The sequence below is a fragment of the Leptinotarsa decemlineata genome, unplaced genomic scaffold, assembly GCF_025532065.1.
Source record: "Leptinotarsa decemlineata unplaced genomic scaffold, Ldec_3_MD MMD2_P_RNA_scaffold_11, whole genome shotgun sequence".
Taxonomy (NCBI): Eukaryota; Metazoa; Arthropoda; class Insecta; order Coleoptera; family Chrysomelidae; genus Leptinotarsa; species Leptinotarsa decemlineata.
In genome coordinates this window covers 2,952,654-2,976,493 of record NW_027412525.1, presented here as the reverse complement: position 1 = coordinate 2,976,493, position 23,840 = coordinate 2,952,654, and the positions used below count along the sequence as shown (strand labels likewise).

General features: G+C 31.2%; 3 protein-coding genes across 6 annotated transcripts in view; 1 reads left to right on the top strand and 2 right to left on the bottom strand.

Moving 5' to 3' along the window:
- Nucleotides 1-12,926, bottom strand: part of LOC111503573 (glutamine--fructose-6-phosphate aminotransferase [isomerizing] 2) — a 94,622-nt gene extending 81,696 nt beyond the window's left edge. For all 4 annotated transcript variants that reach the window (XM_074169743.1, XM_074169750.1, XM_074169753.1 and 1 more), the window contains exon 1: nt 12,774-12,926. In XM_074169743.1, the coding sequence (XP_074025844.1) occupies nt 12,774-12,780 (7 nt within the window). In that variant the 5' untranslated portion in view covers nt 12,781-12,926. The remainder of the gene's footprint in view (nt 1-12,773) is intronic.
- A 1,188-nt stretch (nt 12,927-14,114) lies between these two features.
- Nucleotides 14,115-16,871, top strand: LOC111503574 (phosducin-like protein). The gene is made up of 2 exons (XM_023157918.2): nt 14,115-14,684; nt 15,033-16,871. The coding sequence occupies exons 1-2, from the start codon at nt 14,246-14,248 to the stop codon at nt 15,440-15,442; spliced, it is 849 nt and encodes a 282-aa protein (XP_023013686.1). The 5' UTR covers nt 14,115-14,245; the 3' UTR covers nt 15,443-16,871.
- Nucleotides 16,872-22,117: 5,246 nt separating this feature from the next.
- LOC141480048 (uncharacterized) lies at nt 22,118-23,375 on the bottom strand. The gene has a single exon (XM_074169736.1). The coding sequence runs from the start codon at nt 23,234-23,236 to the stop codon at nt 22,301-22,303; it is 936 nt and encodes a 311-aa protein (XP_074025837.1). The 5' UTR covers nt 23,237-23,375; the 3' UTR covers nt 22,118-22,300.
- Between the last annotated feature and the right edge of the window lie 465 nt (nt 23,376-23,840).

The window sequence follows — 23,840 nt, the reverse complement described above, 5'->3', positions numbered from 1 at the left end:
GATTCAATCAGAAAAATTAATCAATTTTTTTTGTGGGTTTCTTTGTTATTATCCCCTTATTTATTTGAAGACAGGAAAATAATGACGATATATCTTAATTTTCAGATTTTTTGAAACTGAGGATATATAGGGAGGATATTTTTCCTCATGGCCATACTTTGACCAGACAAGGCTACACTGATGGAACACAAGGAGCACGCCCAAAGGTGACCAAATATATTTGAGAATGGAGAAGTATATACAACAATAAGGACAAAACTTTGGTGTCGGATAGATCAGGAGTATATAAGCTGACTTGTGGCTCCTGTCCAAAACTATATATTGGGCAAACAGGAAGAACATTTTTCCAACGAATTAAAGAACATAGGAGTAGTTTTGTAAATAGAAAGACCAATTCCACATTTGCAAACCATCTTTTAGCAGAAGGACACGAGTTCAATCATGAGTACGAGGTGTTACATTTAGAAGAGAAGAGTTTGAAACTTAATCATCTAGAATGTTTAGAAATCAATAGATTCAGGAATTCGGGTAATTTACTGAATGATCAATTAGAACTCAATAACTCTCCGTTACTGAATATATTTTTTCAAATGTGAAAATGGAACATAAGTGCAGGTAATTTAATTCGTTAGAAACTCAGGTAAAATATCAGCTACTTAAAATTCAGGTACTTCGTTTACAGGTACGTTGATTTCAGGTACTCCATAAACTATATATATATTTAGTATTGAATGTGTAGAATTAGTTGAAAGACACGCCAGATGAAGCCATTGTATGGCGAAACACGTGTTGCGTTTTTGTAAAACAATTTAGTGAAAATCTCACAATAAAGTGTTTTTGGAATACGTTATACAATAAAAATTTTTCAAACCTTTATAATTTTTTTATAAAATTACTGTTGGTAAGAGTAAATGTATTTTTAAAAAAAGAAATATCAATCATATGCATACAACAAAAATAATAAGAATATAACACAAAGTGTTTGGACTTACTTGAAGTTACTTGATGACGTTCTGATTGTAGATACTAACCGAAACGTCGTGAAGTTATCAGGTGAAAAGACGTGTATTGATGAAAACTAGCCCAAAATTGAGCTTCAGTCAGACACAACTGCTGATGAGGATTAGAAAACATTCGTTTACACCTATATAAAACTGTTGTAATAAAAAATAATATTCTATATGCAAAATTTGTTATAAAAATCCTACCTCAACACTGATGCATGAATATCTATGTTTTTGTACAACTGCCATTGAAAGTGACATTTTTAATGGTGGTCAAGAGTATCAAAAGATGATGTTTACAAAGTAGCATGTTAAAAATATTTTTAACACTAGTGTTAAAAGTATTTTCACGATTTTGTTCGACCAAATAGCAATAAACAAAACATAATTATTCAATTTTCAAGGAAGTTTTATTATAAACAATAGATATAGATAGAATAAAATTCTGTTACGAATGTATTATTTACATTAAACACCAGCAAGAATTTCAAATGTGACTTTAAATAAAACGCGTAAGCTGTAAATAATACTGTTTGTTGGTAACCAGATGATTCAGCGTAACCTGACACGGCCACTTTACAGGAAATGCGATAACATGAAAATAGTTAACTGACAAGAGATGTCAAAATGTGTTTTTATAGAAATATTAATTTTATCTATTTTATTATGAAAACTTTCTATGATATTTGTGTTAAAAGTAAGTCTTATTTTGTTCGTGGAATTGCTCAACTTGCTACGCCTGTTTCGCACACTTTTTCACTCACAAAATAAAACCTTACTTTTACCATTCATATCATAAATAGCTATTTTTTATTCTTTTCGCTCTTATTATTCAATAAATTGTTGTAAACAAAATTTCGTTTTGGAAAATAATCATTTCAACGAAACAAATTATTATTGCTCAAACAGTTTTTTTAAATTATAACTAATATTGCTCTTTCACATTCTTGAAAAAAAATGTTACCATTTTATATTCGTTCATGTAAAAAAGTTATCGACGAATGAATTTACGCCAATTAATTTTTATTCATTGATAAAAAAGTTAGCATGTGTGTCTTTGTTGTATTTTTTCTATTTTTTAATGTACAACAGTATCCATTAGTATCGAAAATAAAAATTGAGCGACAATTCATATGTTTTGAATAACTTTTTATCAAATGAACAATTAAAAAATGAACAAAACATTTTTTATATTAAAGAACAATGATTTTTCAACAAAAAAGTTAAGTTTACATTATATTTCATCTATATTTTTATATTTACAGGACATTTATGTATTCTTTTATATTTATTCACTAACTTTGTCAACAAGATTTTTTCTTTGGACAATAAAGTATATATAATAATAATATTCAAACAGAGTAACATTTACAGGCAACCATGATTAGAATATGGATCATTTGGAATGTTTGAAAAAACATTTTCGTAGCTTAATACCTCAATTTATATTTTATAAGTTGAACGTATTTTTTCGAAAAGGAAGAGAATCAAGCTATGCGTTCGGTAACGTCACTACCCTTCTTCAGCTCTAAATTTGTCACTAAAGTGTACTACTGAATACGAGTTTTGTTGGTAGAGTTCCGAGAGTTGTGACTTTTTACTAGGACATTTTTTCATAATTCCGATAATTCTTCCAAAGTATTTCCGAAAAATTAAACTCCTTTAGTATTTACTTATTTCATCAAAACTTTTTTGTTTTTTTTATGGAACATAGTTTTTCCAAAAATTTTCTAAATGCCATTACAATAATAATTTTTGGCGAAGGTGAACGAAAAATCGTAGAACAGTAACATTGTTGCTTAGACTAGTTATCTTTCAATCTTTAAATGAAATATCTCAATCTAGGAACTGACTAACGAGGCTCTGTGACTTACGTTTTGCTTCTCAAGTTTATGATTTTGACAGTTCTACCAGTGGCATGGTCTAATCTGTAGGTAAGTTATTCATAAATACATAAAGAAAATATCTAACTGAATAATGAGAAAAAAAACAATTCTAAATAATATATGTATATACAGTGTAATAAACCTAAGATGAAGACGCCCCTATATTTTAGTCATTTTTGAAAGCAGATATTTGATTTTCGGTACAGGAGTAGACCTTCATGGGCCGCACTTTTCACAATACTTAGTCCGAGTGACTGCCTTAAACCCAGCCTAATGCGTTCCTGCTAAAAGGGCAAATTCTCGATATTTTTGCTTCACCTTGATTTATCTATTTATTTATTCAAAATTTGGGATACAAACAGGTAAATACCCACAGAAGCATCCACTGATAGTAGTGGTTATAGAGATACACGGTGTCAACAGATTCAAAAAAAAATAAAAATTAATGAATTAATAAATTTCGTACAATTATTCATTATTTTTGTTATGAGTTGAATATTCTTTTCATAGTTATTTTAAAGGAATTCAACGTGATAGAAAAACCATTTACATTACTACAATATTTGTTGAAAGAATCACACATTCTAGTAATGGGGAGATTTTGCCCAAATTTGTGTTGAAATTCGGAATGGCAAGTAATTTTCTGTTTCTTATAGTGTTCCTATGAGGAACGTGATAAAAAATCATTGATACTAGATTGGGTGAGTCATAACAGTTTGTTATAATTTCATAAATAAAAACGAAGTCGGTATTATTCTTCATTGTTCTAGAAACTGTATTTTGTTATTTTGAAATGCAAGAACCTTTCAAATATGTTCTGGAGTCTTTGATACCAAAATAAGTTATTTGAAAAAGTTGATTAGAAATTTCAACGCAAAATTCGAATTTCATATTCAAGTTCGATTTTCGATTAATGGTTCTAAATAAAAAGTTACGAAAATAATAAATTCGTTATAATGTATAGGAATGAGAATGAAAAACCTAATAATCATTATGAATACATTCATTTAATTGGTTTTGACCAAGTTTATCATTTCTGCAGCTTCTTATTCGGAACCATTAATTAAAAATCGGACTTGAATATAAAAATTACAAAAAAATCAATATTATCCATGATAAATTTTGTAGACGCAAATTTCGATATAGATAAACCTTCAAAGACTTCTGAGACATTTTTTATTAACAGATTTGAATCAATATTCAACGTGTGTGGCGGATATCGACAACAATATGTGAATATAGTAGTTACCTACATAAAAAATAGAAAATCTACGTTGGCTGCACGAAATCTATCACCAGATTTTTGCAGAGTTGCTGGGTTATGAGAATTATACCAAACGGTGTTTGGTAGATATTTAAATAATAGATACTTCAATTTCAAATAAATTAGAAATATTATATATTTGGTAACAAAACGATAAACAAACAATAATAAACAGGTAAATTTCAAGTTTTGGGAAAAAGTTAGACTTGAAATCTCTACCTGATGTTGATGTCAGATCTAGTTACCATGAAGCAGATAAACAAATTGTGGATTGTTGTCAATTAAAAACGTCAAACTATAGCAGGTAAACTAAGATACATAGATATATCATGGTGTAGTCACATGGACCCATCTCTATCTAAAATATTTTGACAAAAACACTCGATCTACGGCACTTTTGATTCTTCATAAAATAAAGAGATGCAACGTACTTCGGCATTCCATTGACAAAGGAGCTAAGCGAACACTAAGGGTTACATTTGGAAACGATTCTTGTTCCATCTATGTGTACAAAGTTTGACAAAACAAACGCGAATCGTTAAACCCCTGGATTTCTATGCATATTTGGATGAACAAATCGTGGATTGTCGTGATTAAAAATTGTCAAAACGTTTCAATAATCAAGTTCGAATGTCTCAATTGTCGTACAAACTTGGAATTCGGAAAAGTATCTACAGCTTAGTTGGACCGTTAGTCCAACTAAGTGAAAGTGTGAGCTTGTCCAGAGACCAAAATGTTGGCCAGACAACCATTTATAATAAGAGAATGTAAAGAAGATACTCAGATTATTTTGCATAAAACTGAAAGTCTTTCTGTTTTATCAGAAAACAGGGTTAATAAAATGGTACAAGGAGCATTAAGAAGTGAAAGGTAACCATGGATTTTATAACTCCGGTATCGAAAATTATACAAATAAATCAAAGTTTTTAATTAAGTATGATAAATGATGAGAAGCCCAAAATGAATAACAAATGTGGGCTTAAAGAAAAATTTTGGAAATGGACCTGGTCATCGTCCAACGGAAGTCTCAACCAAATTGCTTGCGAACCATGATCCGCTATTAGTTTTGTAGATTTGTTTTCATGTTATCAAAAGATGTATATTTAACCAATTTTATTGAGGTTTTAATAAAATTTCATCGTTTCGTTGACCAAGCCTGTTATATTTTTTTCAAAACTTATGTACCATACGTTATTACCAAAAAACATTGAAGTTATTTCATGTAATAGAGTAAATATTTACTGATAAAGAAAATAACATTTATTCCTCAGACACTATCTCACAGCTGTGGTATAAAAATTATTGAATTTTTCACGTTTTTTTTTTTGTTTTTTAGTCAAAACAACGTGATAAATGAACATATATTCTCGAGTAACATTATAATTTGAATTGGACCATCGTTTCTTATGATTTGTTCCTAGAAGACCACTCAAGATTTAACATTCTCCAGAAATCGAGCTTTTTCATAAATATTTACCATTTTTAAAATCATATCTGTTAAGTATGTGGTTTTTTTCTAATATAACATATCTAATTGTGTTGAATCGTTTCTGTGGAATACAGCTGTTGTGTTTCTGATATCTAAAGTCATGGCTTACTCTAATTGTTTTGATAAGAGGATTTGGAATTTTCGCGATAAAGTAGATACATTTGCAGATACCAAAATATATCAATGAAACAATGAAATAAGCTAGTATTTTCGTTTTCATGCAATATGCAATCGAGAAACATTCAATTTTATTATACAGCTGAACTATTTTCTTCTAAAAAAAGTGTTATGGTGCTCTTCATTGACCTCTAAATTACGATCGACAAAAATTAGATATTCCCACAACTGTCCCATTCAACGAGAAAGACATCCTCAATTGCATTCATTCCGATAAAACAACACTCCTGGAAAAGATTCTATCAACCGCCGAATCCTTAAGAACCTTCCCGACACTATCCTCCCTTTTCGCCTGCCTCAAACTAGCACATTTTTCTACGCCTGTAAACAAAACACCATCACGGTGTTACTCAACCCACGTAGAGATCATACGAATCCTGAATCCTATACACCCATCAGCCTCCTTAGTTGCGTACCTAGGTAAACTACTGATTAGACTACTGACAAAAAAATTCAACGAATTTCTCTCCGACAATAACATAATCCCATTGCACCAACACGGTTTCCGCCCCGAACACTACCGAACAGTGAACTCCACACCCTCATCCCCCAAAATATCAACTCATTGCCTTACTTGATATCCAAAAAACTTTCCATAAGGTCTGGCGTGCGGACCTTATCTATAAACTTCACATAAACCTTCCACCTCACTTTATCGGGCTGATCGCCTCTGTGGAATTGGCCGCGGTGGTAGTGCGCCCGACTCACGATCGGAAGGTCGTGGGTTCGATTCCTGCCTCGACCAGATATTTTTCTCGATAGAATTTATCTGGTTGAAGCTGGGATGATTCTGCAACCGTGTTAGGAATCACACGTTAAAAGGTAAGACCTCGTTAGTCCTTAGCTCGCACAAGTTTCTCAACTTCTGAGAGTTGTCGTTCGTATGGGGGCGACAGCTGATTAACAGAAAAACAGATTTTTAAAACAGAAACCGCCAAACCGATAAATCTATGTCAAAGTCGTACCGTTCACTCTACCCCTCTAACTCCAAAAGCTAAAGTCCCTAGGGTTCTGTCTTATCTCCGCCACTATTTTCAAATTTTTCCAAAACCGATGCCTCCACCACCCAAAAAATTCTTCAATATGCCGACGACATAATTCTACATTATTCTACCTAACTAAAAACTACTTTGTGCACTGGTGCGGCAAGGGGGGAATCAAAATAAATCCTATGAAAACACAAACCATTCTCTTCAGACACCCTAATACCACAACTCGTCCTATAACTCAAATATCAGTCTTTTGGGAGGAACTCCCCCATTCCAAAACTAGGTGCCCTTTTTGAGGTGACTTTCAAGAGGACCCTTAAATGGAAACCGGTCTGCGCGACATCCTAGACAGAGTCCAAAAAAGAGCTCATCTCTTAAAAGTACTGAGAAGTAAACCTTGAAAGACGTGCTAGCAAGAGTCTACTTAACACATATAAAATGTGCATAAAGACCGATCTTGGATCAAAAATCAATGATCTATCACGCGGTCTTTTCGAGAGACAATACCACCGTATACTAACAACCAAGAGAAGCTTCTTTCGCAATGTTCATAACATCCATTATCAAAACTCTTTTAATGAATTGTATGATACCTTTAAAACTCCTCAATTAACATGAGATTTCACCGCTACGAAAAGTAGGCTGTTCACCCCTGGAAGATATGCGCAACCATCATTCCGAAGAAGAAACTTCCGTTTTCCCCAGCTAGACCTCTAGTAGCACTGAAGAATATCTCGTACAGGTACAGGTAGTGTTCAGCCCGACACCCGACACCCGAAGCCACACACGAACCTCTCTCAAGGCCACATCAACTCAAAATCCAGCCGAAAAAGCGACCCCAGCTTTTGTACTTTGACCACTCTACTCAAGGAATAAGAAAAAGCTCCACCCCATACAAACAAGGAAAAAGAAGAAGACCACTAAGATATTGACATAAAATTATGACTATTGTAACCGTTTAAACCTGTTAAATTAACCCATTACGAACTCGAGATGTAGTAACCTATAATCTGTTCATCTAAGCACCGGAGTGCTCCAAAACACTATCATGCACAGTGCACGTGATCTCCCAGACAAGCCTGCTTGTACAGAGCCGCACTAAGGAACGACCGAAATTTTATTTATTTTTCAATAATATGCGGCTGGGTATAGGAAAATTTTTCAGGTGGAGTGTAGGGACACAAATTAGCAGTTTCATTCTCAACTTCAAAATACCGTATATGTACACACCACAGGCGTTAAAACGTAACTGACCACACTTCGACACTATAAAATGAATTCCGCCAGCCGATTGCAGTTAAATCTGATTGGCCAGCTTAATATGCTTTGATTGCACATATATCTTTGATTAGGTTACTTTTGTTGTTGGATGGAAATAGTTTGATTAAGATGAACCATGTTGAGCTAAAAACCCAATAAATATTGTAATACTAACCTATTCCTGAGGAGGACTAAGGCTAAAACAGGGACCCTCTCAAAAGCACCATTTACGAACACCATATGTACAAAAACTGAACAAACTGAACTGAACAAACTGAATTAAATTTCTGTGTATCGAATGAACAAATACTGCGATTCTGCTAAAAATAATCTTTATTTATTTCAAGTTCGAGTTACATTCTACTAATATTTTATTTTGAAGGGAATTCAATCAAAAATATTATGATAATTCAGGAGATACAGTGGACCATTTTTTAATTGGTCATGGCCTTCCAATCCACGTTCCATATAAAAATTGTCATCCGAAAATTCGGTACAGGTCCAACAAAATGTTAAAAACCTCCATCTTATTAAAAAGTGACAAGTCTCAAAACGATTCTCATACAAATATGGGTGTTTGCAATACCTAGGAAAAATTAGATTCCGTCTGCTAGTTTGGTGGTGTGTGTAACTGACTTTGCCAGTCAATCTATTACGAATGCCAACGGCTCCAAAGTTAGTAAAAACAGTATCTTCAATCTTTTCAAATTTTCTCTTGAATATTCGTAAGTATCTTTCGAAACCTGTAGTCTAGTGATCATACTAATCAGTTCAAGAAAATTCGCAAAATGAAAAAAAGATATGCTTCAATCATTAATGATTTCATGTTTGATACTATGAATGCACACGTGTTTCACTATACAATTGGTTCCTCAGGCTTCTAGTTAGTATTGAACACGTGTTGAATAACGTGTTGTGGTTTTGTAAACAGTATAGTGGAACTTTCACAATGAAAAGTTACTTACAGTTGGGTAGACGAAAGAATACACATACATCATCAATAAAATAGGCGACAACAGTTGAAGTTTGATTTTACCAAAAGAGAGAGAGAGAGAGAGATAGATCTAGTTTGAATGACAGCTGGCACTCAGTACATCGAAAAGAGGTAGACTATTCAAACGTGAATCATCGCCAATTTCTTTGATTTTGAGACAAACTAATCGCGTATTACTATAGTTTACATTTTTCAGGTACATGCTGTTTATTGAAAATTTTCTACAGTTTCAATTTTTTTGTACTAAGCAAATAGTTGTTTTCACAACATTTGGAACCCAAAAATTCAACATATGTAACAGTTGAGAGCAGGTGATGATATTGTTTATGACCTTGAATAAAAAAAGAAATGAATAATATTTACGTCTTACCTCGATACTACAAAAATTGTGAGTTACAAGCAATTCATAATAGAGTATTCCTACAGTAGGATACGTGCTTTCAAGTTCAAAAGACATACATTTTAGGAAGCGCCTCTGTAGAGCTTCTAGTTGATTTATATGAACCTGATAGTAGGGACTCCACACGACAGATGCATATTCTTTTGTATTTCTAACTAAGAATCCATACATGCGATAAGCTGCTGTTAGAGTAGTATCAATATGTTTATTGAAAGAGGGATGAATCAACAAACCCCATTGCTGTTTCTCTAAGAAACACCACAAAAATAAATAACTGTAGCTAGATCACCAATGTTAATGTGGGTTAATGTTCAACTTGATATTGTCGACATATTCATTTATTTGACGATTATAACGTGAAAGTCCCTCGAATGCTAGACATTTCATTACTCGTTAATTGAATATGCCAATATCAATTTGTTTCTCATTTTATAACAATAAACCTCGACAACAGAGTACTTGTATATTCATAGAAAAAATGACAGTCTTCTAAAGGTGGTACTTGGTAAAATTTTAAATTCGAATTACAACTGAAAGATATTAATTCGGTACTAATGTGTAGCAGATAGTTACTCTACAAATACCACGAACAATTAGAATGTTGAATACGATTGTATAACAATTTTTTTCTAATTTCATAAATATCAAACTTAATACACCTATCTGAAATATCAGCGATTTATATGCCTAGTAACTTTTGTTTACGTTCAAATGATATTGGAATAATATTTACGAACTTCAAATAATCTGCATATTTACTTTTTTTAATATTTATTAATATGATCCTCACTCAACAACTAGCTCGTTTTAAAATAATAAAACCATATCCCTGTAAAAAATAAGAACAATCGAATTCCACGAAATTATTCAAGTGTCAATTCAGTAATGAATCCCATGAGAACTCTTCTGAAAATAACTGGATTATTTCTAATATAGCTGTTTGCAGTCATGTCAATATCATCGTTTAAATTTTATGTTGCTTGATTAGAAAGTTCGCCCTATTGAAAACACTATTCCCACACTAGGTATTTTGCACCAGAGGTTCCTATTTTACCGATAAGAAGGTTTACATTGTCATACTCTGTGAAAAAAAAAATTTTTAAATGAATTCCACACTTTTCTTTTTCTATAATCGATCCAATATCCCCCGGAGTCTCGTCAATACCGTTGGAGTGCCGGAAATGTTAATATAGCACTCATAGACCCGTATTATTATTCCAGAAAGGTTGTGACAGTCAAGCCCTTTTCCCGAAGCTTCGACACAACAAGCTTTCCGCCTTTGAGTGAAAGCTACAGAGAAAGAAAGCGATACTCTTTATGGAGTCGATGTAGTGTGAAACTCGTGTAAAAATATCCACTATATTTTTGTCAAATGGTTGAAACCAAACTTATAACTTGAAAAAATCTGTCGTTGAAATTTTGGAATCAGTTCTTTAGAAAAGTAGGTGGAAGTATGGGATTAAGAAAAAAACATTTCTAGAACTTGAAAAATGTGAAGACAAAAATCGAACTTTGAAATGTTTAATTACATTTTTGAAAAATTTATTTAAATTGAAAGGGTTATATTACTTTCATTCTTTGGAAGATTCCCATATTTTTCTTTATCAAAATGGAGTAGTAGAAAGTCAAAAACTTTCTTTCCTTGAAAAATTTATGGTTTGTCCGTTCAACATTTTCAAAAATTATAATTTCTTTTTTTGGTATTTCATCTGTTCCCAGATCTTAAGTTTTCATGTTTCATTTCTATTTTTTAGTTCCAATGGAACAAAAATATGAAAATGATTATCGACGTAAAATAAAGGATTATAATCTGGAGTGAATTATAGGTAGGTTTTTTCAATTTGTAAATACGTAACCTCAATATATCCTTATAAGTCTCCCCTTAACGGTATCTAAAAGTTATAAATTGGATAATCAATTTCAATTGAATTATCAACAAAAGGTATTCAATATTTCTAATAGGAAGTGAAGTGAGAAAATTGACCTTGTAAATAAAATGTGATAGTTGAGTACTTCATAATCTTATGGAATCTCGTTTGCCATGATGAAATTTAAAAAAAAATTAATTCGACTGTTAAACCTTTTGCCTGTATAAACATTATTTTTGCAAAATACAATTATTGTGAATAATACAAAATATACCTAGCAAACAATAAGGTAAAGATAGAAAAATATTGAAATCTGTATTTCATTCAAAACTAAGAGTTCTTCATCCAAAGAAATGTTGATACTTCCATCTTTTTTTTGTATCTACGGCATATTGTAAATTTTATGAATTTTATTTTACTATGTAATTTATTATTTCGGATAATGTAATTACTTATTTATTCATGTTATTAAACTGCAAGGTTTGTATGAATAATAAATTAATAAATGAATCAACTTCTAAAATCATTAGCGAGGTCATTATAGCCTCCAACAAATCATAAAAGTTGATCTTAATGAGGCATTCCCTAAGATTCAACTGTTCTCAAACATGCACTTTTAAAATGTAATAATAATGCATCATCTTCTGATGATGCCAACTTGGGTAGCGAAACGTATGTTAATAATAGGGGTACAATGAGGAGTCTAGTTTCAAAACGAGATAAGTCACTTTCAGATTTTTCAGGAGACAAAAAAACTAATGAAATAGCAGTTTTTCAATGAAAACTATTTCATTTAAAGTTTATGAGGTATAGACATATTGTAGAGTACCTACAGTACCTAGTAAAAAGGAATAATGACTATGAAACTGGACGCCTCAAATGATAGTAAGAAATAAAAATATATCCATATTCAGCATAGGTCGCATCTGTTTTTTACATGGTATTTTGTACCATTCACTATTATTCAGTTATATAATAAATAAAGGTAGCTATGACATTTTAAGATTACAATATGCAAATATTTTTTCATGGGTAGGTATGTATCCCATTATAACTTTCACTTTGAATTGAATACAATCGTGCTGAATATCCATTGGGTAAGAAAATTATCCAAAACACGTTTGTTATATAATATTTTTTGAAATATTGAAATATCTTGAGTTATATTTTCTATTCATTATAGAATGGCACTACTTTATTTCTTAACTAGATTTTTTTAATGCCTGAAGAGTAGGAAAACACTCGAAACAAACTTCATTCTGAATTGAAAATTAAATACAAATGATAAACTGTTCCTTTCAAATTTTTCCTAGGAATACTCTCCTCACAATTCTGTGAGGAGAGTTTGAAATTTTGGTTTTGAAATTTAATTAAATGAAAAAACATATTTAGGTTATGTTTGTTTTCGTGTATATTTGTGTGACATAAATATTAAAACTTACCACACATGCTGATGAAACTAATTAACAAGACAGAACTAACCACCTCAACACGAATTCTGATACTAAAACGAAAAACCGAAAGATTTCCCTTTTATACAATCAGTCAACGCAACTTCGCTATCTATTATTTTACTACTCCCCTTAAAAAGAGACGCATGGTTGCCAATGTTTTTAGAATATATCTACTATTTCAGATATACTGTCTTGGACTAAGCTAGAAACAATAAAAAAAAATAGATGATTAATTTCTGCATCCACATGATATAATCAAAAAATATAAATACTGATGATATTTTCCAATCTCAGTTTTCTCATGTGTGTCTAATGAACGATTGAAGCGATAATACAAAAGCGGAGAAATTTCAAAGACATGGCAACAGCGACTAAATACCGTCGTATTTTGGACACAGATTTGCTGTTTTAAAAATATATGTTATCTCTGCTTCAGCCTTTATTCACGATGCTTTGATTATATGTTTCTTGGAGTATAATGTTTAAGAGGTAATCATTGTCATCACATTGGTTTCAATTTGATATAGGTATATTAATTTTTCATGAAATCTGTAAACTTCAGGCTTATTCAAAAGCATTTAAACGATCTGCTGACATTAACAGTGGTATTCTGTTTTTGTTTTCCATATGAGCCTATTCAGTTTTTCAAGTTTTCAATACTTACTACTTTTCCTACTCTTGATACCTAATTTATCTTTGTTATTCAGTATGTGTGTAGGTATGCTGAGGAAAGCATTATATGTAATTTGAATTGAGGGTCAGGTTTCATGAACGATTTGAAGTTTTTCAGATTTTTTGGCATCTACAAAAATTGAACAAACCAAGTAGTAGGCCAACATTACAATTGTCAATTTTAGTTATTATGAAGAAAAGAGAATTGAAATTTTCTGTTTTTTACCACTTTTATTTGTAACTGACGTTACTGCAGTTTCGTCCTATAAAAATATTTTCAAACTTATACATTAAACAGTTTAATGTATGCTTGAAAATGTCCTTATAAGACGAAACTGCAGTAACGTTAGTTAAAAATAAAAGTGGTGAAAACATAAAAGGTTTCAATTCTCTTTTCTTCATTATGATTTCCTACCACGTAGTAACGGCTACATCCATCAATTTATTTTAGTTATCGACAAAAAATAATTTTCCATTCTTACGTGTGATTTCACGATTCATATTCCAGCACGGCTGGAAGAATCAATCTCAATCATGAACAGCAACCTTTCAACATATATAATGGATTATTCACGTCACCATAGAACCAAAAGTTCAAGTTCTGTGCATGCCACAGACGCACAGAACAAAGTGAAACATCTTAATTTTTTGGTTTTGTTTGACAGTTAATTTTATTTGATAAATATAACCTTTGCATGCCGTAGATGTGTAATTCTAATGTTTAATTCGTTTAAACACTATTTATCACTATAATACTCACGGAATTAAATTTTTCCTTCAAATAAAATATGTCAACCTTGGAGGATAAGATTCTTGGAGAAAAAAATCATAATTACTGCAGTAGCAGTGAAGAAAGTGATTGTGAGGATAATTCGGACCCAGAGGAACCTATCAAGAAACAAAATGAAAACCAAGAAAGCGTTCAATCTACCGAGATAAATAAGTGGGAGGGTACCTCTACAAATACGGGACCAAAAGGCGTAATCAAAGACTGGCAAAGATACAAACAACTTGAGAATGAGAGAAGACAAGAAGATGAAAGGGAAAAAATCGAATTAATGAAAAAATTAACTTTGACAGTACAATCAGCATTAGATGAAGAACGTGAAAAGGCTACCCTAGAAGACCCTGATCTAGCAGAATTGTTGAATGATGAGTTTTTAATAAATTATCAGAAGCAACGTATGAAGGAAATGATACTCCAAACCAATCACAACGTTAAATTCGGTAATATATTTATAAAGGCAAATTGGTAAAATTTCGTTTTCCAGGCTTGCACTATTTTGTAAAATATTCTTAATTAAATAGACCTACATATTATTGTCAGCTGATCACAAATATGAAATCTACACTTTGTGCCCCAGTCTTATTTCAGAAATATGGCCACTTCAAAGTTGAAATTGTTGAAAAATTCACTATTTTAAACATTTATTTCTGGTGATGAAAACTAGTAAAATAATTTCTCTTTACCGTCATATGTTGTGGGCCTCCAAACACACTTTCCAAATTTTTTTACAAGCTAAAGAACAAATATTAACTCAAATTTCATGAAATGATTAAGATAATTTTTTTCAGGCAATCTTATTTTACTGAAGAGTGGACAAGAATTCCTAGATGCCATTGATAAAGAACACAAATCTGTTACAATAATTGTTCACATTTACGAAGAAAATGTTGATGCATGTCGTGCTATGAACATGTGCTTGAAAGAACTTTCTAAACATTATTTAAATGTTAAATTCTGCTCTATTATAGGTTCATGTGCGGGCATAAGCCAGCAGTTTAAAGCAGACGGTGTTCCTGCTTTACTTGTTTACAAGTCCGGGAATCTTGTTGGTAATTTTATACGTATATCTGATGATCTTGGCAATGATTTTTTGCCAGAAGATGTTCAGGCGTACTTAGTTGAACACGGACTGTTGGAAGATAAAAGCTGCACCCCTGCATTAATTAAAAGTGTAGTAGAAGACAGTGAGAGTGATTGAGTTTCAGTATTAATTTGCTTCATTTAAATCAATTTATGTTGGGAACCGTATGAAGTAGGTCAAGAAAACTGATTTGATTGTCAATTGAGATGGTAATGAGTTGAGAACATTAGATTACAATAGGGCAGGCACATGATTTTTTCATTCCTTTTAGGTAATTGATGTGAACCTCAGAAGTATTAGTAGTTTGATCATAAACTTGAATGCATACAATAATCATAATTAATTATCAGTAGTAATACAATCACTTCCCAGTGGTAATGAATCATCAATAATGGTAGAAAATGTATGTCAAACTTCTATATTCCCATCAAAATAAACAGTCTCTGGAATTGAATTTCTTTGTATATCTTAAAGAAGCAGAAATCCGAAAGAGCTTTCTAAAAAAATAACATTTTCATGAAAATTATTTTTTATATCATGCAAACAACTGTTTTGAAAACATCAAAATGTTGTTAAGTACACTCATATTCCAAAATTCTTATATCTGAAGTTGATACTGTTTTCACTGTGAAATTACACGTACAGCTTGTCAAATGTAAGAACAACTTTTCTGAATTCCGTTTTGATTCCGCCCACTAGATGCGCGTTCGTTAGAAGACTAAGAGAGAGAGAATTCTCAAGTCTCTTCCTAGATTTGACAACCTGTATGTGTAATCCAAAGAATACTGTTTACATTATAGTGTACTCAAGCGCTGCTTAATAAAATGTGTTAACGATATTGAAAATATATCACTCAAATACACGAATAAGGTTATTCAGTAGTCCAACTCTCTTTTTTGTAGTCAAAATTTAAAGTATTCAGCAGTACAAAAACAATAATTTTCTCTGCCGATATTAATTTTCAAAAGTTTATTATTGCTTTCAGAAAAATGATCACAAAAAATTTGCTGACGACTCACATTAATCTCTGCTAGGTTACATAAAAACTGGTGACTTAGGTTATTTTGTAACTACTCTCTCATCACATCTCCCCAACAGTTGTATTAGGTTTATTTGAATGGCTATAGCAAGAAATAGCTGCTTTCCCTGACATTAATACCTAAAGAATATAATTTTTGGTAGTGTATTAATATAAACACCTCAGTATAAATTAAATGATCTCATTTCCATAATTCTTTATCGTAAGTACTAATTCTGAATTTCATATTTTTTACTTTAGTCACTGAGATTTTACATGCCTTTGTAATTGCATTTGAATGTACCATTGAATTTGACATTCATCAGAATTTTGCATCTGTCTTTTCTGATTGTGTTGAGTATATTCAAATTCATAGTATGAGAAATATGAAGAAAATTAAACCTATACTTTGGTATTTGCTGTATATGATGCACTGTATTATATCTGTGAAATAGTGTAACTGTTTTATACTCTTGTAATATTTTCATGGTTTTATATGTATTTATAGGCCAATAAAATTCAAATTGATTTGTTGATTTCTTCCAAAATATAATCTAGAATAAAATCACCAAAATTTCTAATACCACTGCCAATATCTAAAAACGTTTGAACTCATTCAGGACCAAACTGATTTCAACTGGTCGTGCCCACAGGACCACAGCCAAAGCGCTGGATTCGTCAGGCTTCGGTCCTGGATAAATAATAAGAAAAGCAATTAACTAGTTTAGTGATGCAATAATTTTTCTGAAAAAGGGGTTGGTTGGGTAACAGGCTCAATTTTTTCTTAAAAAAACAATTGTATTCTTGCCGACAATTGTTTTTTTTTAAGAAAAAATTTATCCAGTTACCCAACCAACCCCTTTTTCAGAATAATAAAAGCCTTTATCACCCAACAGTTGAAAACCATTCACAGGGTTAACTAAGTATGTTAAAAATGTAATATACTTGCTTATAACTAAAAAGTTACAATTTGAGAAAATGAAAAATATAATAAAATAAAAAAAAGATACGAGAAAATTAAAAATTCTGCATGGAAAACTTGAGATGCAGTTTCAACAATATATTCTAGGAAATCAAAATTGATATCACAAAATTTGAAATTAAAAATTGAAATTGCAAATGCTAAAGATAGGTGACTTGAAGTACAAATTGTTTCTGGCCAGTTGGTTGTAAAAAGTTTTTTGTACTTCTAGTTCTAAAACGAGGAACACAGAAATGTATAAGACATAACACCTCCATAGCATTCAAATTGCTCTGCAGTAATTATCAGATATAAAAAAATTATTCCAGCAAGTTTTCTGCATAATTGAAAAATTTCAGTATTAAATGTTGTGGTAAGAGATTCATATGGAATACCTGTATCAGGATAGATACCATAAGATTTGAACTAAATAAACTTTAGGAAACGACGTTGAACTTTTTCACACAATGCATTATAACAATTGTGGAATGGAGACCATAGAACAGAGCTATATTCTAATTTTGACCTTATGTAAGCTACATAAAGAAATTAGAGCAGATATGTTTGAAAAAGATCTACAATTGCGAACTATTAAGCCATAAACTGTCAATGATTCACTTACTTTCGATCTAATGTGGTTGGAAAAAGACAATTTTTGATCACTAAAATCTTTGATTCAGTTACTACATAACAGTGAAATGGTATCTACTCGATGATGACTACTTTACATTTGGATGCATTAAAATATGGTTTGTCAACTTCACACCAAATCTGTATATTTTGTAACTGCCATTGCAATGTATTACAATCTTCGATAGGTAAATATATTTTTAAATCATCTACAAAAGAAGACTTTTTACAATCGACATAATTAATGAGGTTGATTTGAAATAAGTAGGATTTTATGAAAAGTACTGCTGAATTAAGGAATCATGTGATCAAGTTGATCAAAAGTTTTAACATCAGTGTACCTACATCACATCAACTTGACCACGATTATCTAAGACGTCACCAACATTTTGAGTCGATACAATTGAATTTGTTATGGTGGATCTGTTTGACATAAATCCAAATTATTGCAGATATATGATGTTACAAACTGATGAATTTACGCGATTATAATGACAATTTCGAGAAATTCAGCATATTTCGATAATTCTAAATATCAAATGGATCTCCAGACTTTAAAAAATGAGACAAACTCGTGATATCTTTCATGATTCAGGAAAAGTATTATTTTTAACTGCAAGATTAAAGTGTCAGTAAGGGATAGACCAAGGTACCGACGCAATCTTTCATCAAAAAGGTTGGTACCTTAATTTCTGGACCAGAAGTGAACTTATTTTTTAGTTTATGTGCTGCAATCAAGATTTGCTGTTCGCTGATGATTTCAAAATTTATATTATAAAAACAATTAGAATTTGATAAGCATGAATGAAAAGTATTTTCATCAGCTGCAGAATGTGAATATGTATTGTGAAAAAAAAAATGCAAAACTGGAATGTTAAATTCACACATGATAATTTAGTATAACAAACGTTTTTTTCTGATGAAAGTTACATTCGAGTGAGAAAATTTTCTTTTTGTTGAAACATATTCTCCACAAAAATTGGAATCTTTCAGATCAGATTTAGTCAGAGGTGTGAATTTCCTACAACCTCTCGTGAAGACCTCCTTATTGTGATTCATAAGAAATATTCCAAACATCGTATTCTGTGTACGCTCACACGATGCTATGAAAATCAATGAAGATTTACATCAAAGGTGGTTGGATGATCATGATTAGTAGAGGATAATTAACGTTCTCTTTTGTTTTCAATTCTTACACACGCTTCCATCGACGTGAATTTATACGTCTGAATGACTCCAAATTTGTGAGTTTTCTGTCACATCACGTTAAAACTAATATCGCAATTATCAGAAGGCATTGATTATTGACAATTCGAACTATTGTTTTAATGTGATTAGGTGAACAAGAATCAGTTTTGCATTAGACTTTTATATATATTTGTTTCAAATTTCTCGTTTACAAACTAATATCTTTAGACTTAATATGTTATCCAAAATGTGTGTTTAATTTTAGTATGTTATTTGGTAAGAATATAATTTGGGATTAAAAGAATGCTCCATATTAAGGCTATTCTAAATGTATTATTACAATGATTTCAAAATGTTTTTGGAAAAATCATACTTTGATTTGTGTGACATTAATTCTAAAATCCTTCAAATTCAGTTTGGAAAAATGTTCACAGCATATTTTTTTAAACAATTAGGCTGGTGCCAGTACCACAGCATTCTTTTTCAGATTAGAAAAAATATTCCAAAATTATTTTGTTGAAATAAAAGTGCTACTGTGAAATTTTTCACTAATAAAATTTGGTTGACATTAACTCCTACAAGTGAAAAGTTAATATCACGCAAATATTCTACCAAAAAAATGTCACAGATTTTCTTATATTCTCTACTAATCAATTTTAAAATGTATAGAGGTATGCCCTAGTATTTCAAACTCCTACTGAAGATAATTTGAACAGTTGTAGAACAATAATTTTCATTCACATTAAAAATGTGTCTTTCTAGAAGTGTTCTGCTAAGCCATCCTAAAAGTTTTAAGTATGTATGTACGTTTTACATATGTAATAACATCATGCATGAATGTTCGTGTCCCATTCTATGCACAGTAGAACAATTCATAGCCTATGTGGAAACCTCAAGATATTTGTTCTTTATTTTAAATTTATAGGTGAGACATATACTATCCAAATAAAATTATTTCTGTTCAAACTTATTCTACCCTAATCATGAAATGTAATACATTTTCAATTAATTATTCAGGCGCAAGAAAAAATGATATGATATTCTTGATAAATTAAATATTTTTTTATTGTATAAATCCTCCTGATGCATTTTAGACTAGTCGTTGCTAACTCAACAGTCAACTACTATCTGTTCAGTAGGTTTCTTCAGCCTATCTATCGTACAATATAATTTGACAGCAGAAAATACCACACTTTATGTATGGTTGAAAACAGTACATAACCCACAGTGTTGTCTGTAGATTGGTTGGATAAACCTGAAAAATAGAAATTGAGACTGTGTTTTCACCTGTAAATTCCAGTTATTATTATATTGACATCTTTGTGATGATGAAAATATTTTTTGTCAACTAACGCTTTATAATGAATATATGTTGCATAGATAAACGATAGGTGTCTTGTTGGAGAAGTACTTGTTGTAATTTCTGCTCTATCGGAGAATACATTTTCAAATCATCGGTGTATAATAGATAATGACTATGTTGAAAGCATGAACCAATGTCATTAATGAAAATTGAGAACATCAGAGAACATTATAGAAGTAATAGAAAATCATGAGGCAGTGTCATTAATATTGGTTAAGAATATGAATGACCACAGATGTATGAATGACAAGGTTATCACAGTCGATATACTTAATGTAATATTATTATATTAGATACGGAACACGAATATATACATCTATATCTATATGTAGGGTTCAAAAGAGACTAAACTACATCGCAATGCAGAATGAGAATGATACAACATGAAATATTCAACGCGAACATCAGTTTAAATTATCATTGAAGAATTCTTCCATCGAATAATAAGCTTTGGAGAAAAGCAAAGTTTTTAATTTATTCTTCATGATCATAGCAGATAAAGTTCTGAGAGATTCAGGTATCTTGTTATAAATATTAATAATTGAAAAAGGTATATTTTTTTGAAGATAGGTCAAATGTGTCTTTATTCAAAAGGTTATTTTTGTTTCGTGTGTTGTGGGTATGGTTACTAGCATGAGTCGCAAAAAGAGATATATTTTCTTTGACAAATATCACAGATAAATATAAAGACCTGTTAGTGTTGATATTTTTTTCTCTACAAATATTTTTTTACAGCTTTCTCTCTGAGAAAGGTTGAATTTCTGAGACATTCCCCAGAACATAATGCCATATCTGATGTGACTCTGAATATAACCATTATATGCTAACAGTAGATTTATTTTGTGTAATTATTTTGAGGGCATAGCAGTACCTTGACATTTGTGTTGTCACTTTATCTATCTATCTTCCAGTCCAACTTTGAGTAAATTATAATTCCAAAAAAGGAAAGTTGGGTCACTGGATCTAAAGTAGTTACACCATCACTTGAAGTATTATTTGTGCCTTTTTGGGTAAAAGATATGATTATACTGTTTACAAGAAATTTGCTTATACTTTATTTGAGAATGGTGAATTGCTACATTTGCTTTGTACAATCCCCCTGCTGGTTTTAATTATTCCTAATAAGGTCTTTATAGGCCTTGAGAGAAGAGCTTGTTTCAGTGAAAATATACATATACTCAACATTAGACAGAAGGTACTTTTAGTGGTTTATTTTTTCATCAAAGTTCTTCAACAATATTTTCAAGAATTTCAGGTTAGCAATTTCTAATAATTACAAGTGTACATGAAATCTATAACATTTAAATATTTACATTCTTATTTTCAACTGGAAATATCCACGTTACTTTACTGACTAGGTATGTTGAATACTTTGATCTCTGGAAAAGAAAGGCATTGGTCTTCTAGCATCTTTATATAAAAAAATGAAGTAGATGACCAAAACCTTTCCCAAAAAATTTTCTCTCCTAAAAATAAACCCCTTTCAATTTGAACTTTGATCTCCTTGAAAATTGGATTGAATTCCTTGGGGTCTTAATCACAATACTGAAGAACAGGTATACTTTCAATGTTCCTTTCAAAAAATGTTAAATCAGTGATGACAGTTGCCGTCTATAAAAAAAACAGTTTCAGTGAATTCAATAGATTTATATTCATATTGCAGTATTTTTAAAAGTTATTGATGTATTTTGCTTTTTACAAAAAAAAAGTTCAAGATGCAAATACAATTATTTATGTAAGCAGTACACTTTTAAAAAAATCCTTACATTTCATATGCTTGCCTTATAAACTAAAATTGTGAATATTTACATCATGTTAGCTCTTGAGGCAATCATAAAGAATTCTTTTTTTCTCAATTGAAGCTTTATACTGAATATATGACTTGAGAATATCATCATACTGTTTACAAGAAACCTGCTTATACTTTTCTTTGAGCTCGTTCAATTGCTGGATTTGCTTCTTGTAATCCTCCTGTTGGTTCTGGATGTCCTTAATAAGGTCTTTATAGGCCTTAAGAGAGCAGCTTGTTTCCGTGAAAACATCCACACGACACTTTACATTAGATAAAAGAAATTTCAAGTGATTTATTTTTTCTTCAACTTGACATTCGTCAACTTTCTTTTCAATAATATCAGGAAGACTTTTCAGCCTCAAATCAGCAATTTTTTCTAATAATTCTGATAAACTGATCAAGTTTTTCACATACAGCTCTTGTTCAATAGTCAATTTATTTTTGTAGTCAAGCTGAACTTTATCTTCAGAAGATAGCTGTAGAGAAGTTGAGTCTTGTCTTGTTTCAAGTGATTTTTGCAAATCTCTATTGGTAACTTTATGAAACTCTTGGGCAAGATTCTGATGCTTTTCAATAAGTTTTAGATTTAGCTTCTTTTGTAATAAATTTCCTTCTGGATATGTCAGATTCGAACATTCTGTATCATTTGCTCCTAATACTGAGATATTACTTTCATCAAATGAATTGAATTCCAATATTGAGGTCTGTGCCAAACTTTCACTGAGAATTATACTCCGTACTTTTGCTCTCAAGTTATCATCAACCCCGCCTGCTTCATTAATATATTCTTCCAATGTATCATAAATAACTTTATATTGTACATACTTTTCTTGTTCAAGCTTTAGAAATTCTTTAAGATCATTCACCTCCTGTTCTTGGGCACAGGTGTTGAATTGTGTTGAACCGTCCACTGAAGTGAATCGTCCTTTATTTGTGTTTGTCCCTATGACATTGGACATACTTTTTCCTTATTTTCTAACAATAATAAAGGTTTCATTTCCAATTTATTTCAAATATTTGACTTACAACAGACAAAATAGAAAAGATGCCATTTTTGACAATACGACGTTAAAAATTCGTTGTCGACGATTGTCACTTGTCATTTAGTCACGATGGCCAACATAAAGATAAATCATTACAATAACCTACTGTTAAAAAAGGCCTACACTGAGCTGCAACTGAGTATCAATTTACACTCACAAGTGTAAATTCACACTAATAACCATAATATTGACCAGCCTCTATACACGGCGAGTTTCTCACATATACACTTTGCACTCAGTACTTTGGATTTATTGCAAATTTATTCAGTATATAATCGTAAAGCTAACGTGTAAGCTAACCAGAGTTGAATACAACTAGTACAACTGAAACTGAAAAAAACATATGTATTGTGAATTTATCAGTTGAATATAGCTTTGGCTAGTTAATCTATCTACAGACGCACAGTTATTACTGTGAAATTGACATTTTAAAATTGTAACTGAGAACTCATAATTATAACTATAAATTCACAATTATTATAACTGTAAATTCACAGACAAGTTCATGTTTTTTATTCCG

What these genes read in the sequence shown, in the direction of transcription:
- LOC111503574 (XM_023157918.2), top strand. Translation starts at nt 14,246, where the DNA reads ATGTCAACCTTGGAGGATAAGATTCTTGGAGAAAAAAATCATAATTAC. An exon ending in CAATCACAACGTTAAATTCG is followed by an intron (nt 14,685 to 15,032) that starts GTAATATATTTA and finishes AATTTTTTTCAG; the next exon opens with GCAATCTTATTTTACTGAAG.
- LOC141480048 (XM_074169736.1), bottom strand. Translation starts at nt 23,236, where the DNA reads ATGTCCAATGTCATAGGGACAAACACAAATAAAGGACGATTCACTTCA.